Consider the following 15,403-nt stretch of genomic DNA (forward strand, 5'->3'; position numbering starts at 1 on the left):
GCTAGACTAGCGAGTTCTTTAATAGAGTACTTACTCCATCCCCCCACCATGCATTCGCTCATTCGCAACTAACATGTCCCTGCCTCGCAAGGCAGCTGAGCAAGACATGCTTAGAACACTACTCTTGTTCCGCGATAACGCTCATCTGGCCTTGCGACCCTATGGCCGAACTGAACCGCACGCACACCGGGCGGGCAGGACGCTGTTTCGGAGGGCGGGCTTGGGGATTTTCCTCGTCGCCTTTGCTCATACCGTTCTCCTTCCGAGAGGTCGAGCGGGCAGGAGGTTCCCCGGAGCCAGGTAGTCATTTGCGCTCCCGCTCCTTCTCCTTTTTCTCCTCCCAGCCCCAAACGGTGGAAAGGAAGTGCGACATGTTGACGCGCTTGGAACGCATCTCGATCATCCAGGGGTGCTCGAGCATGCGCCAGGGGGAAGCGCGGCGGGAGGGTTCCTTCTCAAGGCTGTGGGCATTAGGGCGTCAGCCGTACTGTCTTGGAAGATTATGCAGAAAGGGAGGGCGTCAAGGGAGAGATGGTAGAGAAGACCTACCAGCACTCAATGAAATATTTAAAGTTATCCGTCCACTTTATCCCTGCGTCCGGCTCATCCTTGAGCTTCGGAATCGGCTGCCGCACGATGTAAGTCAGTAGATCGATAAGACCAGCCCTGGGCTGCATCTCCGTGCCGTCCGCTGGGAACGGGAAGCGATGCTGTGCGACTTCCAGCAAAGTAACGCCTGTCGACCACACGTCGGAGGTGATGGTATAAGATTGTCCCGTAATCCGTTCAGGTGCCATGTAATACGACGTCCCGATAAATGTATTCGCGTCCCCTTTCGTTCCAAATTCGCCACTCACCCCAAAATCACACAGCTTGACTTGGCCGTTGCGGCATAGCAAGATATTGCTTGGTTTGATGTCTCTGTGGATGATTTTCTTGCCGTGGAGATATGTCAGGCCGTTCAAAACGCCTTCGGATATCTTGCCAAGTACTTTCTCGCCGGTGCGCCCACCGAGCTTCTTTACTTCGCGGTAGATGCTGTCAAGGGAACCGCCTTCGCAAAACTCCATTGCGATGGAGATGGTGGCGGTTGAGGGCTCGACGAAGGCGCCGTAGTAGCGGCAGATGTGCTCGCTGGCGCAGTCTTTATTGAAGCCTAGTTCGCGGACGATCTGCTTCTTGACATCCGGATCAGGGTTTGTTGTGATGATCTAGAGGTTCATTAGCGAAGTCTTGAGGTTTTTGGTAGCAGAGGTTCACGGTCGGACCTTGAGAGCAAATATTGTCTTGCCGCCTTTCAGAACGCATTTTGTAACTGCACCTCCGGCCCCTTCTCCTAAGCTGCTTATTTCCTCAATGCGTTTCTCCATGCTTGCTACACGCCAGCCGTCATCGTCCAGTTCTTCCACGTCGAGTGTTCTCCCCCGCTCTAAGCTCAATTTGTCGAATGCTTCGAGTCCGGTCATGCCTCCATCTCGATCCGGTACCACCCCACCTTCGCTACGCTCTGAATATAGAGAGCCCACAGCTGATGATGGGTCGGGCGTACCTTGCGGCTGTAACCCATACTGAGATGCCAGAGAAAACGCAGAGAATTGTGAGCCTGCCGATGTGGGCCCACTGGCTCGACCGTCTGACGGAGCGGAGCTTCCCGACCTCGAATTTGGAGCACTGCTCTCACTTCCTCCACTCGCTGCATAGCCCGTAGTACCCTGTACACTGGGACGGCCATTTTGTAAAGGCGGTTGCTCGTACGGCGCCTGACTAGTCCCCATCGGGGTAGCTAGTTGTAATCGAGGTAGGGCTGGTCTAGATGGTATGCTAGGCATCTGTAGCGAGAGACCTGGTGGGCGGGTAGCAGCGCCATTGACGGGTCTGGCGGTGGGTGAAGGTGGAATGGCGAGGCCTAATCTGGGAGTTCGAGCACCGCCATTGGAGCGAGAGCTAGGGACGGGAGGCCGGAGGAGAGGTGCTGGCGAGGACATTTTGGGTTGAAAGAAGGGGTCTGATGGGTGTGGCGGCTTTGAAGGGTCAGCATTGGATTCGTGGACTGGACTGGACTTGGTAGGAGTTGCGCAGGCTACTAGACAAACAAATAAACAAAAAATCATACAAATTGAGCTGGAGCGGAGACTGGAAGTGGCGGCAAGGCTTTGTCTTCTATGGCACCAGAGCCAGTTTCTGATGAGATATTCTGTTGCATCGCGCCGGGCAGACCTGTCTGCCACTGGCAGCAGGCCGGGTGAGTCGGGAGGAAAGAATATAATAGGTAGGTAGGTAGGTAGGTAGAATGGCTGGGAATCGAGGGACTCGAGGACTGGAGAGGGTTTGAGGCTTCGAGCTTCTTGAGTCGAGTGAGTCGAGGCGGGAAGGTCTCGGTATGGCAGAGTAGAGTACAGCAGAGGCTTGCTTTGCCTCTTACTATCTTTCTTTTCCCTTTGGCTTTGGGCGTCCGCGTCCGCTTCTGCGTCTGCCTTTGTGTCTATCTGTACGCTGCTCTGGGGAAAGGCCTGCCTGCGTAACGCTGTGTTTCAAGCTTGCCGTCACCCTACCGGTCGGCCGTTGAGGCGTGGAGGGGAGTAGAGTGGAATGGAGTTGAGTTGAGTCGAGTCGAGTTGAGATGAGTTGATTGAGGTTGACGACGGCTACTGCATATCCTTCCTGGTCGCTGGTCGTTGGTCGTTGGTAGTGTTGGGAGGTAGATACGGTAGGTAGGCAATCATTCGTATCACACAGTAGTGAGGGGAGAGGTAGGTAGTAGTTCTCCAAGTGACAAAGTTGGGGTTCTGACGCCGGTTGGGTTGGGCTGGGCTGGGCCGGGCTGGGCTAGCCTGGGCTAGCCTGGTCTCGGCTGGCCTAGCCTGGCCTGGCCTGGGCCGACTGATTGATGGCAGCAGAAAGACACTGCAGTCACGGTCATGCCGGGTCATTCATTATTACATTACGGTAAGCATACGGAATCGTTCATCGTATTGATTGGCTTTTGGAATGTCGCAGATGCTGAGACTGAGACCTTTTACCGGTACCTATCATCTCAAGCTGAGTCGATCTGAAGTGGTATCGTCTTGCTGTCTGATACCCGGTTGAAGGATTCAGGATTCAGGCAGGACCTGCCTGTCAGCTGACGTGCCCTCAACACCACCAGACCAGCTCTGGGTGAGCGGATACGGAGTAAAGAGCACATCCAGTGCAAGCTGCACAATAACCTTGCTTGCTGATTCGCGTCCCGATCCCAAAAAAAAGAAAAGTATTTTATAATTAGCATAGAAACATACGGAGGTACCTACAATTGTTTGGCAGAAGTCCAGCCCCCAAGTCCTAATGTTTCATATTAGCATGGCATGGATGGCCCCGCATATCCTCGTTATCTTAAGCGCGCGGCTCGGTTAAGATAAGGATTTTTTGGAATGTGAAATCTTCCCAAAAACCTTAAAACTTGATCAGGGCCTCAAGCGACCAACCGCAACCAGAAATCAACGATGGCTCCCTCAACAAAAGTACAAGCGCGGCCTGCCCCTGGCAAACAACTACTTCACGATGCCTCCGATTTTCCAGATCAGTCGTCCAATTCTTCGTCCGAGGGATCAGGATCTGAGTCCGACTCCCTCGACAGCGACTCTCTCGACAGCCATGGCTCGCGAAAACGTAGGAAAGTCGCTCCAGCGATCGAGATGGAAGAAGATGCCACCTTCAAATCTGCTCTCTCTGTACCTTCGCGGTTCAAATCCAAGATTCAGGCTCCGACTCTGGTTCAAGAAGATGTGACAGAGAAGCATGCAGAGAATGCAGGCATTTCAGTCTCAGTCGATCGCCAAACGAGCTTTGCCTCGCTGGACGTAAAACCCTGGCTTGTGGGCGCGTTGGAGAGAATGGCCATTAATCGACCGACGGGCATTCAGAAAGGCTGTATCCCGGAGATACTCAAGGGGAGGGATTGTATTGGAGGGAGCAGGACTGGATCCGGAAAGACGGTGGCTTTTGCGGTGCCCATTTTGCAGACGTGGGCGGAGGACCCATTTGGGATATTTGCTGTCGTTTTGACACCGACTAGGTACTATTCTTAAAATTGAACGTATTGGAATCTGGCTGATGAAAACAGGGAGCTTGCGCTGCAAATCTACGAGCAGATCAAAGCCATCTCCTCGCCTCAGCAACTAAAAGCCGTACTCATCACAGGAGGCTCAGACATGCGACCACAAGCCACTGCACTCGCCCAACGCCCACACATCGTAATCGCTACTCCCGGCCGACTGGCAGACCATATAAGAACTTCGGGCGAAGATACCATCTGCGGGCTTCGCCGTGTACGCATGGTCGTCCTCGATGAAGCCGATAGGTTACTTGCCAGTGGGAGCGTGGGCAGCATGCTTCCAGATGTCGAAGAATGCTTCTCCATCCTACCTTCACCTGCGAAGCGACAAACCCTCCTCTTCACAGCTACCATTACCCCGGAAGTGCGCGCGCTCAAGGATATGCCTCGGACGCCTGGGAAACCACCTGTGTTTGTCTGTGAAGTCGACACGCAGAAACTCGCTATTCCGGCGCAGCTACGTCAAATGCATCTCCAAGTTCCAGTCACACACCGCGAACACTACCTCCACATGTTCCTGCTCACAGATGTCAACCTGCAGAAATCGGTCATTATATTTTGCAACCGAACGGCTACGGCCGACTACCTGACCCACCTGCTACGGCTGCTGGAGCACAGAGTAACAGCCTTGCACTCCAAACTTCCCCAGCGCCAACGAATCGATAACCTCGGCCGTTTCCGCGCCTCGGCCGCCCGCATCCTGGTCGCAACAGACGTCGCAGCGCGTGGTCTCGACATCCCAGAAGTCGGCCTCGTCATCAACTATGACATCCCCCGCGACCCCGACGATTACATCCACCGCGTCGGCCGTACCGCTCGTGCGGGCCGAAAAGGAGACGCGGTAACATTCGTAGGGCAGAGGGACGTGCAGCTCGTACAGGCCATCGAGGGTAGAGTGGGCAGGGAACTGGAGAGATGGGAGGAGGAGGGCGTGAATCTTGAGACGCGGGTTGTCAGGGAAGCGCTGAAGCTGGTGGGTGAGAAGAAGAGGGAGGCCATGCTGGAGATTGAGGAGGGCAGAGAGGTGGGCGGGAAGAGGAAGCGGGGGATGCAGAAGCTGAAGTAAAGAGTTTCATCGTACACGAACTTCTGTCTGGAATGATCCCGCATTCGCGACCAACTCCACCTCGCCTCGTCAGATGCTTGTTGATCGCAGCATCCTCGGTGAGTCTTGCCTCGGTACTTCGAGCCCGTAATCGTTGTACTGTATGAGACTTGAATGACGGGGGTTTGGTAGCTCCCTATATGCCCTATAACGCAGTCTTGCGTAAGCAATTAGAAAGGTTTAGAGATCGATACGTAGCTCACTTTGTCACCCATTACCACAGGTACCTTCGCCTGGGTTCTTCTTCCTCCGGGAAGCCGGGAGCACCAACCAAATACATCGACCTCGGCTCGTCACTAGATCGTCACTCCAAACCCAACCTGAAACTAGTCTATACTTCGTATTTAACTACAGACCTCCATGTCAACAAATCTAACTCATCTCTTTCTTTCTCTCTCCCTCTCTCTCTCCTTCTCTCTCCACCTTTACAAATAACCCAGCAAAATATGGCAGGTCCAGATTTAAACAGCCGCATCAGCAGCAAGTCCTCGTCGTACCGCTCGCAAAAGGCCACGGCGCGGGACTTGAGCTTGCTGGAGAAGTTGGGTATTGGAACTGCCCTTGTCGCGACTCGTATGTAACCTAACCTTAACTTTGATCTGCCTACTTCATCTGCGCTACTTGTTTCTGTTGCTTGTTTCTTTCTCGGTCCTATTTTTGGTTACCTTTCCTGTTAATTGTTTTATCGATGAAGCGAATACCGGACCGCAGTCAGCCCATTACCTTACTTGGCCACCCATTTCAATTTGTCGAATATAAATTTCCCCCCTCTTTTTACTTTTCTTTCTCTCTCATCACTCACCCTCTCTTGAAGTCAAATTGTTCTCATTTTCTTGGAGAAAGGTGGACTGGAGGCATTCTTTACGCGAGAAATCGGACCCTTGTACTGACGTTTTGTTCACGAAGTAACCAACACGCTTCTCGCCCTGTTCACGGGGGTCTGGTACGCAAAAGAGCGCAGGCCCGAGAGCTATTATCGCTATGTCGTTCTAGCGGGCATCCGCACTTTAATTGAAAATTTGACTCCGAGGCAGCAGCAGTTTGTCTTCCTTTTCTCCTTTTCTCCTTATCGACGTTCAGTGTCTCTTCCTCATACCCTTAAACCATCCCGTCCCTTCTTCTCCTCTTCCCTTCTCACCCCCTCGTACCCCTCCCTACCTTTCTCCTGTTCCAAATAGAAACGCAATGCTGATACCTCTAAATTTAGCTACGTCAATCCCCCAACAGACGATGCCTACAGGGCCATCTGCAAAAAGCGTGGCCAGCAACCCTCCTCCGAGGTCCTATCCGACGGTACGCTTGCGCACTGGATTGGCAAGCCCCACGCTTCCAATCTGCTCATCAACTTCCACGGCGGCGGGTTTGTGATGCCAGCGAGCGAATGCATGGTGGATTTCATGTTCCAGGTCGTCGGTGTGCTGGAGCGGGAGGGGAAAGATGCGAGTTGTTTGTTCTTGAGCTACGGTAGGTGATGATATCTTCCAACCTTCCTCTAACTTATCATCTGAGAGAGAGCGAGAACAGAGATGAAGAGACGGATAGAGAAAAAAGGAATGGGTGATGGGTGATGGGTGATGGGTGAAGGTGCTGATACAAAAATGTAGATCTAGCACCCGGTGCCATCTACCCTCGCCAGCTGCAGCAGGCCGCTTCCCTACTAAACCACGTCCTACACACGCTGCACTACGCTCCCTCCTCGATCGTCATCTCCGGTGACTCAGCGGGCGCCAACCTCTGCGTGGCCCTCCTCTCGCACATCTCGCACCCGCACCCCTCTGCCTCCCTCCCCATCCCGGCAGTCACCCTCCCCGAGAAGCAAAAGTTCAAGGGCATCGTGCTCATCAGCCCCTGGATCTCCTTCGACACAGCCGCCCGGTCCTACGTCGAGAACGCGTGGAAGGACTGCGTGTCCATCCCCTCCGGCACGTCCTGGTCCAGCGCCTTCATGGGCTCCCCATGGCCCCACCACGATGGCAAGGATAGCTACAACGAGGCGCTATCCGCGCAGCCGGAGTGGTGGACCGGGCTGCCGGTCAGCAAGATGCTGATCCTGGGTGGAAGGGAAGAGGTCTTGCGTGACAGCATCATCGACTTTGCGGCGAAGGTCCGCGCGGGAACTGAGGGCGCGGGTGACGACGCCATGGGCCTCGAGTTTCACGTGCTGGCTGGCGAGTATCACGACCAGCCGAACCTTGATCTGCAGATAGGGTATAAGGAGAAGGACGAGGGGGTAATGGCGAAGATGGTGAAGAGTTGGATCGCTAGTAACTTTTAAACTGGCGCCGGGGGCTCGGTGCTAGGGGCTGGGGGTTGATGGTTGAAATAGATTAATAGATCAATAGATTAGACGAAGAATTGTGGATGGAAGAATGTGTATTCAATCTAGAGCTTTATTAAAAAGGGGTTGCCAAGCGAGGTACAGGATTCGCCGAGGGCAAAATAGGCAGGCAGGCGGGGGCAGCTAGCCGTCGCACAAATCAATCATAGCCCATGCCATGGGAGAACACACAGATAACGCAAGAATAATCTTCTTGTAATTGTACGTATGATTAGAGCCTTTAAAAATTGCGATCACAATGAGTTTCCTCTCTTCTCAGAGAAATCTATAACTTGCTCTATTCTTACAGCCAAGTTACCTATCCATATACCTATCCTATCTATTCAATACAGAAAGAACAAGCTGTTCGGTTCGGTTCAGATAATACATATACGCATACACACACAAACATCTAATTCTCCACCTTTGGCCTCTCGAGCGTCTTCCACGTACTCCTCCTCGCCTCCACATAGCTCCTACTCTCAATTGCCTTCCTGATCCCATGAAAGCCGCCCCACGGCCATCCCTTCTCCTTCTCCTCCCTTCCAGTCTCCGCAACCTCCTCTACTACCTTAACCTTCTCATAAACGCTCGGCATGCCCTCGGCCCTGTACTTCCTCCGCAGCGCCTCGTACCACTCCCGGTCAAACTGCGACCAGAACTCGTCTTCGGAGTAGTAGGTGTGCGCGTACAGCCACTTCATGCCGCCGAGCTGCTTGAGCTTGGCTTCCAGAAGGCGGTTCTTGGTGATGAAGTCTGTGTGATTTTCTGGGCCGGGACCCCAGAGGCCGATGTTGAGCAGTGGTTCCAAGGTCTCATGCTCTCCTCGGGGGGATAGGGAGGATGAAGAGGAAGATGGGTAATGCGGATGCATCGTTGGCAGTTTACTCTGCTTCAGTGGACACAGCCACAGCGGCCAGATCCCAAACTCCTCGTCGGTGTACTTGACGAATACTTCAACTGTGTCGTAGGGTAGCGCCAAGTCTTGCACCACGTATTTCTTCGACTGCCCGCTTGCGTGTAGTGCTGTGTACATCATACGCGTGTGCAGGAAGTCGTCTAGCCACCGTCTGGTGAACTTATTGAACGGGAATTTAAAGTACTCAAACGCGCTCTTGCCCACCCAGAACCCACCACGGTCATATCTGAATAGGTATTCGGCCAACGGGATGATCTCACTCACAGGCGCGAAATTTGCGTTCACCGTTTCTTGGACGTGCAAGTAGAACCAAGGATCGGAGGCCGCGCTGAAACACTGCAGTTCTAGATCTGATTTGGGCGTGTCGGTCAGTCGCCCGGTGATGATGGCCCCTTGTGTCTGCGAGAACATGATGCCGTCAACGTAATCCTCTTTCGACGAGGGCTTAGTAAAAAACTTGCATTTCGCGATGGCCTCTTCCATGCTTTGCACGGGGTGGTACGTCGTCTCTACGTACTTCTTCGCATCCTGTAGCTGTATCTCCACCAACGTAGTGACTCCAAACGTCCCTACAGCACCCGCAGCGCCATGAAATAGGTCTCCTTTCTCGGTCGGAGACAGTCGCACGACTTCTCCATCCGCGAGGATCATCTCTACCCAATTGATCGTCTGATCAAAAAATCCATGTTTGAAGGAACTGCTTTCTCCGCTTGTACCAGAATAGCCCCCTCCGACTGTGATGCCTGGAAATTCCATCACAACAGGGGGGACGAGCCCGTATGCCATTGTCGCTTCTACGAGCCGGTCCATAGGCACGTTGGGCTCGACTAGGCATGTCTTAGTTTCTGGGTCGATATGGAGGACATGCGAGAGGGCGCTGGTGTCTACCAGATTCTTCTTTGCGTTCGGACGGGTGCTGTTTGTGCTGCCATGGTAGATGCGGAACTTCTCGCCGCGGGCATGGTAGGACGCTACGGTTGCTGATATCTCCTCCACGGTCTCTTTGTGCTGTGCCATTGCGCCATCATTTCTATGCCTGATCGTCGAGAAGGGCCGTTTTTGAGGGAAGACTTGTTTGTTGTAGCTGCGCGGAGCATTGGAGCATCGTGGAGAGCTATGGGGAGCTTTTCTCGGAGCCGTGCAATGCGAGGCTGAGAAATCTCTTGCGGCGGCGGAGATTCCGCGTTGGCTGAAGTTAGCGTGGCGAGGTATGCAAGTTGGTTTTTGAAGAGACCGCGGCCTGCTGGCTGATATGGCTGTCCATTGGGGCTTCATTGGATTTTGAGGTTGTGATGGTGTTGAGCAGGGTGAAAATGAGAAAGAAGCCGTCAAGGCTAGGTCGAGGCAGATGCGGATGTCTCCCGAGATCCTGGGTTCGCTTAATTGGCACTATTTCAACGGCAACGATAATCAATCCAACTAACTCAAACCCTTATCAATATGAAGTTACGGTAACTTGAGCTGGGAAGTTCCTATCCGCCTGGCCACCTTTCTTAACATGCTCCTGGAAGGCACATCTCCTTTTGGTACTCAAGATCGACCCCTGCTCCAATATAATTTGAGAGTTCGACTATTTTGGCTTCCAATTTATAGATCGTTCTGCTAGCCATTCCCAGATTTCTTGCTTTTGGATCATTTCAAGCATGGATCAATTCTTCACACGGGTGCTTTGCTTGGATACCTTTCCAAAGCAATGTGAAGCATGTATTTTTCGGAGCTCATTATTATTTGCTCAGTTATCTTCTTCTCTACTTCTTCTCCTTATTTATCCTATTTATCCTATGTCAATATGTTTTGTTGTTCTACATCACTACTTGGATGGTCTTGGCTTGCACATCACTGCCAGTCATCGAAGTTACGAATATTGTGTTTTAGATTCAAGGGTAATGTCCAGTCATACCTGTCACCTTACACCAGAGTCTTGTCTTGCATCTCAAAAATCCAGAAAGGCCAATACGCTTCCTCTGACATGCATCCTCGTACTCATACTCTGGGGCTCTATTACTATGTCCCTTCGATGCGGGAGCTCACGCTCGCTACTTGCTCCTTTCGTATCGCTTCTGCTTCTTGCCATGGGAATATCAATCACATTATCTTTTTACTTACTCTACGTATTACGGTAAGTGCGAAGCCGTATATTTTATGCCCGCCCTTAGCTTGACTTTATTGAAAACATTCAATCCAAACGACACTTTAAGTACTATTTTCTTTTTTTAATTTATCCAAGTAAATTCTTGGAACAGTAGTGTCATTGTACGGGTACTGTTAGAATGCGCGGTTTAGATTAGTGAAGTGATTGCGGGTCACAGCGTGAGATGAGCGAGGATGCTTGCGCAAATCTTATGACCCAGAAAAACATTAGAGTTAGAAACACTTTGGGATTCATTTGTGATTATATAATTCAATGATTAGTTTAAAATCACTAAGAGTCTGTACCCTCTATTCGAAAGACCGGTAGCCCTGAATTTGTCACAACTCTTCTCTCTTCCTCTTGCCACCACCCGCATATCTCAGTCTATACATCGCAACCCCATGAGCCTCCACAATGGCGCTCACAGTGCCACCAGGCATAACGGTCGTTGTCACATTGCCCAACAACAACTCATTCTTATCCGCCAATCCCTGCTTGTAGCTTGTGGCTGTAGCATTGTATCTAGTGTCACCTTCAACCGTCGTGACATTATACCCAGTCGTAGCATTACCCGTCGCGGCCGATGCAGCAATAATCGCGGCTGCAGTCTCATCACTCATGCGGTTCGCCCACAGGTCTCTCACTTCCCAGCTCATCTGGATCTGTGGGGCCTTGCCCGCGGGTCCGCTGTCGGCGAAGATCTCGGCGAGCGAGGCGTTCATGGTTGTCGGCTCGTCCAAGCCGTTGATCATCAGGACGAGCACGTCGTTTTGGTCGCTGTCGGTCGTCGATTGCAGGTTACCGGTCCAGAGCTGGAGAGCAGGGCCGGCGTAGGGGCTTGTGCTGCCCGGGACGCGCATCCAGCGCCGGGAGGCGGATTGGCCGAGAGGGTCTTGGTTGACTGCTATAACGGCTGCGTTGGAGAGGATAGAGAGATCTTGGGGCGCGATCTCGCGGATGTCGTTGCCCATTATGAGAGGAGATTTTACGGCAGACCCTACGTTGTCTCGCTTAGCTTTTTGGGAGGGAGGCGTGGGGTGGTGCAACAGCGGAGGACATACACATGGAGAAGTGAGATACGTATTCAGCGTCAGTCATTGCTCCATTTCCGACTTCGAGCATGTCGAGGTCATTCCATCCACCTGGCTCGGCTTTCGAGACGATGAAGGCGACTTTATTCATGATGTTTGTGATCGAACAGTGGAAACCGGGGAGGCCACAGTTCCACGCATCAGCTCCCTCGCTGATCCTGTCAGCTGGCGAGAGTCAATATGGGTAAAGTGAGGAGACTTACCAAGGGCATCGGGGATCATAAGTGTCCCAGTAATCAAAGATATCGCCTGAAATGCGCCAGCTGTTGGCAATGGTGGAGCCCCAGTTCCAGGGGTAGTCCTCGCCCCAATTGCACAAGGAATAGAGAATTGGTCGTCCGGTGGCGTTCAATGCATCTGCCATCTTCTGGTAGCTAAATTCATACCTGTCAGCACTTCCTCACTCCCGCTTCCGAAGAGACTTACCGCGACTCGGAGATCAATTGGTCTCCTGCCTGACCCTCGTTATAGCAATTATCATATTTCAGATAATCGACCCCCCAGTCGGCCCAGGTCTGAGCATCAACTTCCTCATATCCAAGACTGCCTTCATACCTTGCACAAGTGTATCTGCCAGCTGAAGAGTACATGCCGAAACCCAGTCCCAGCGCATGCATATCATCTGCGACTGCTGCCATGCCACGGGGAAATTTCTTGGCGTCGGGAATGAGACTATTGTTGGTCGAGGCATTCCGGCCGGAGCTCCAACAGTCGTCCAATACGACGTAGTGATATCCGAGATCTTTCAGGCCGTAGTCAACAATGAGATTCGCGGTTTGGACAAGGAGATCTTCGGAAACGTCACACCCAAGAGCGTTCCAGTTATTCCCTTGCGTGAAATGTCAGCTGTCTGGAAATATGGAAACACATGAACAACTCACATCCCATCTGAGGCGTGACGGCTAGTCCATTATTGACTGCCGAAGCTCTGGTAACTAACAGGGCTGCGGAGGCACCGAGAAGGATATTATTGAAAGCCATCTTGAAGAGAATTGGTGGTCCTTGACTGCCCGGTAACACTTTGAAGCCGGGACGACGTATTTATATGCGTTAGATTGGGCGTTCCTCCCATCTTTGCCCACCATGAAGAGGTCATGTGTGACGGGAGATCTTCACCGAAATGCTAGGCAATACTTAGGCAATGCTAAGTAATGATGGGGACCTGCCGAACCGCTCGGATGGCGGAAGAGTCTAAATCTATACGTAGCACCAGTCGCCCTGGATGGCCCAGCCATCCCGCGCAGTTCCAAGAGGCTCCATCGGAACACCCCGAAGAAGGCCGTCTTATGATTCCGTAGTATTTCCATAGCTCTATCTATACTGAACCTCTGATCCCCCTTAGAGCTTCAGAGATCAGTTTAATATTAAATATCTAATCACATCTTCATCTCTTTGCATATTGCCCGTCGTACACCACTTCTGGTATACACGACAGCTGCAGGTTGAAAAAAGCTCACTGCCCACTTCCCCACAGCGGGGTAAGCTTCAGCAAAGTCGCTTAGTAGATTCAGATCCTTACTTACCCTTGGCCTTGAGGCATGGCATTGCTTTTTGAGTTTTGAGCCTCTGGAGTCGTCTGGAAGTGGAAGCTTTTCGTGGCACTCTGGATCTGGAGCAGATCTTGGGGATCGATTAAAGCGTCATGAGGCCACAAGGCAAAAACAGGCACACACGCATTGCACAGCCTCTCGGACGCCGAACTTCCGATCATTCTAACCTTAATCAAGTATAGCTTATATTATTCTCGTTCTAACCACTCCGTAAACGATTGACCAATAAATGCGCTTGTAAAATCAGCTAATTCAGCTTCCCATCGACTTAATATTATATTTCGATTTTCCGGCGTTAACGTTTCGCTAAATTCCGATATTTCGAAAAATCGAGTTCGAACTGAATCTAAAGCTTCGCTTGTAATTAATTTAGTTCGAATATCACGTGTAAGGCTCGTAACTTCGTCTTCTTCTACTTCGATAGCACTAATCGTCGAATAAATCTCGTAACTTGATTCGTCGAATTGACGAGCGTATTCTTCCCAATCAACTTCTTCTTCGAAAAATCCAAGTGAATCAGCGTAAATTACGTGCTTGCAAGGGAGCTAATAAGCACGTGCAAAAACGCAATCGCAACGTCCGGATTCCGGTAAGCGAACTTCTTTTCTTAATTCCGCTAGCTCTTCCGCACGCTTAATTTCGTTTAATAAAAGTAATTGCACGGGGTACGGAAAAATTAATAGCCACGGATATTCTAACGTTTGGCTAAGCTTTTTTCGAGACCAATCGTAAGCTAGCTTTCGAGCACGAGCGTCGTATCGATCTGTACATTGCGCTATTACTTTTATTATTCCTGAAAGAGAATACTTCGAATTTTTAGTCAGCTTAGTTATACCTGCTAAAGCTTTAAGCGAGCGATGAAAAGCTTCATTCGGATTAGTAGTAAGAACTTGAAGTAATAACGCTGAATGTTGGCGTGACGCGTTAGCCCACATTGATAAATTCGCTTCCCATTCGATTCGAATATAATTAGCTTTTTCGGTGGTCGGTGCGTATCGAATAGCGTTATCGATAGATTGTTGAGCGCTAATTAAAGTTCGCCGATTACAAAGTGCAGCTACTAGTGCAGCTCGGGATTTAGCGCAATCTTTACTATCGAGTTTTCGCTTAATCGTACGCATACAATGAACTCTGCAAAGAAGATGAGAAATCTAAATAATTAGCTAGAATTAAAATTATTAAAAGAATACGACTTACTTCTGTTTCTCTATCGATTAAACCCCGAAAAGCTAATCGAAACGCGCGTTGCTCGGCCCCTGAATCGTCGTTAAGTACGTAGCGCAAAACCCACTTCGGTGCCCATCGTTTAAGAACCAATAAGAATTCAGCAATTAATTCACCAAATTCGTAAGACATAAGTGCGTGCGCTATCGCATGCTAAGCACTCCATTGGTCGCGAACCATAATCGTAAAAAGCTTCCATTCTAATTGGTTCGTTTTATGAGTCGAATCGATTAGCGTAAGGTGGCCGAATTTAGTTAAAATCTCTAATCGCGTCGGTAGCGCAAATACAATCCCTTGTCCTCGTTGACCGTCGAGTCCGATTGCATTGATTGGACAGCTAAGCCAGCTAAGCGAATCTAGCGCTTCTAGCGCTTCCTTGGCTTGTACGCTAACGTCGCTTTTAGCCGAAAGCGAAACCCAAAGCGTATTAGGATTGGACGTGCGCTACGCTAAGCCGTTATTAATAACGTCTTGCCGAATAAAATATGCTCCACCTGCTTCTTTAAGCTTTTTTTGAACGTCGGCACGCCCTTTACCGCCGTTTATTGCAATAACTACCGCGGCGGGAGCGTAACCGGACGCCGCTTGCTGTTTCGCTAAGTTTCGAAGGAGTCCATTTCGCTTATTAGCGTCACTTTCGTCTAATGAATGCTCGTGCCGAACTATTTCCGACCGCGCTATTCCTCGTCCATTAGCTGAATGAAATTCAACGTGAGTTTTATATTCTCGTAAAGAAAACGCTACGCTACAGCGAGGTTTAACGCCTTTTTCGGTTCTTTTAATAGTAGCTCCTCGTTGACTAAAAGTAGAAGTCCGAGAAGCATCACGTGCACGCTCGAATCGACACGTGACGTAATAATAAACGTAAGGCTTTGTTGATGTAGGTAGCGATTTATTTCGAAGGGAATAAACGTTATCGATAAGAGGCCAAAATAGCTTATAATCAGCTAAACTAAGTGAAAAAGGTAAAGGTAAT

General features: G+C 50.8%; 5 protein-coding genes across 6 annotated transcripts; 2 read left to right on the forward strand and 3 right to left on the reverse strand.

Moving 5' to 3' along the window:
• Positions 1-304: 304 nt before the first annotated feature.
• L3040_004511 (uncharacterized protein) lies at positions 305-2,203 on the reverse strand (the record flags this gene model as incomplete). Its single annotated transcript, XM_007291570.2, has 4 exons — positions 305-461; positions 550-1,211; positions 1,269-2,021; positions 2,114-2,203. The coding sequence occupies 4 exons, from the start codon at positions 2,201-2,203 to the stop codon at positions 305-307; spliced, it is 1,662 nt and encodes a 553-aa protein (XP_007291632.2).
• A 1,276-nt stretch (positions 2,204-3,479) lies between these two features.
• Positions 3,480-5,156, forward strand: L3040_004512 (uncharacterized protein; the record flags this gene model as incomplete). The annotated part of the gene is made up of 2 exons (XM_066155330.1): positions 3,480-4,051; positions 4,100-5,156. 2 exons carry the CDS (start codon positions 3,480-3,482, stop codon positions 5,154-5,156), a joined length of 1,629 nt encoding a protein of 542 aa, XP_066012011.1.
• A 485-nt stretch (positions 5,157-5,641) lies between these two features.
• On the forward strand, positions 5,642-7,470 carry L3040_004513 (uncharacterized protein; the record flags this gene model as incomplete). The annotated part of the gene is made up of 4 exons (XM_066155332.1): positions 5,642-5,768; positions 6,102-6,234; positions 6,403-6,659; positions 6,800-7,470. 4 exons carry the CDS (start codon positions 5,642-5,644, stop codon positions 7,468-7,470), a joined length of 1,188 nt encoding a protein of 395 aa, XP_066012012.1.
• A 454-nt stretch (positions 7,471-7,924) lies between these two features.
• Positions 7,925-9,706, reverse strand: L3040_004514 (uncharacterized protein; the record flags this gene model as incomplete). Of its 2 annotated transcripts, none has more annotated exons than XM_007291572.1 (1): positions 7,925-9,706. In XM_007291572.1, one exon carries the CDS (start codon positions 9,704-9,706, stop codon positions 7,925-7,927), a length of 1,782 nt encoding a protein of 593 aa, XP_007291634.1. The 2 variants fall into 2 exon arrangements, with proteins under 2 accessions (XP_007291634.1, XP_066012013.1); XM_066155336.1 differs by having other exon boundaries at positions 7,925-9,448.
• A 1,194-nt stretch (positions 9,707-10,900) lies between these two features.
• L3040_004515 (uncharacterized protein) lies at positions 10,901-12,634 on the reverse strand (the record flags this gene model as incomplete). The annotated part of the gene is made up of 5 exons (XM_007291573.1): positions 10,901-11,559; positions 11,624-11,805; positions 11,857-12,027; positions 12,080-12,482; positions 12,535-12,634. The coding sequence occupies 5 exons, from the start codon at positions 12,632-12,634 to the stop codon at positions 10,901-10,903; spliced, it is 1,515 nt and encodes a 504-aa protein (XP_007291635.1).
• Positions 12,635-15,403: the final 2,769 nt, after the last annotated feature.

The sequence above is a fragment of the Drepanopeziza brunnea genome, assembly GCF_022702325.1.
Source record: "Drepanopeziza brunnea f. sp. 'multigermtubi' strain 214-2 chromosome Unknown ctg6, whole genome shotgun sequence".
In the NCBI taxonomy this organism is placed as follows: Eukaryota; Fungi; Ascomycota; class Leotiomycetes; order Helotiales; family Drepanopezizaceae; genus Drepanopeziza; species Drepanopeziza brunnea.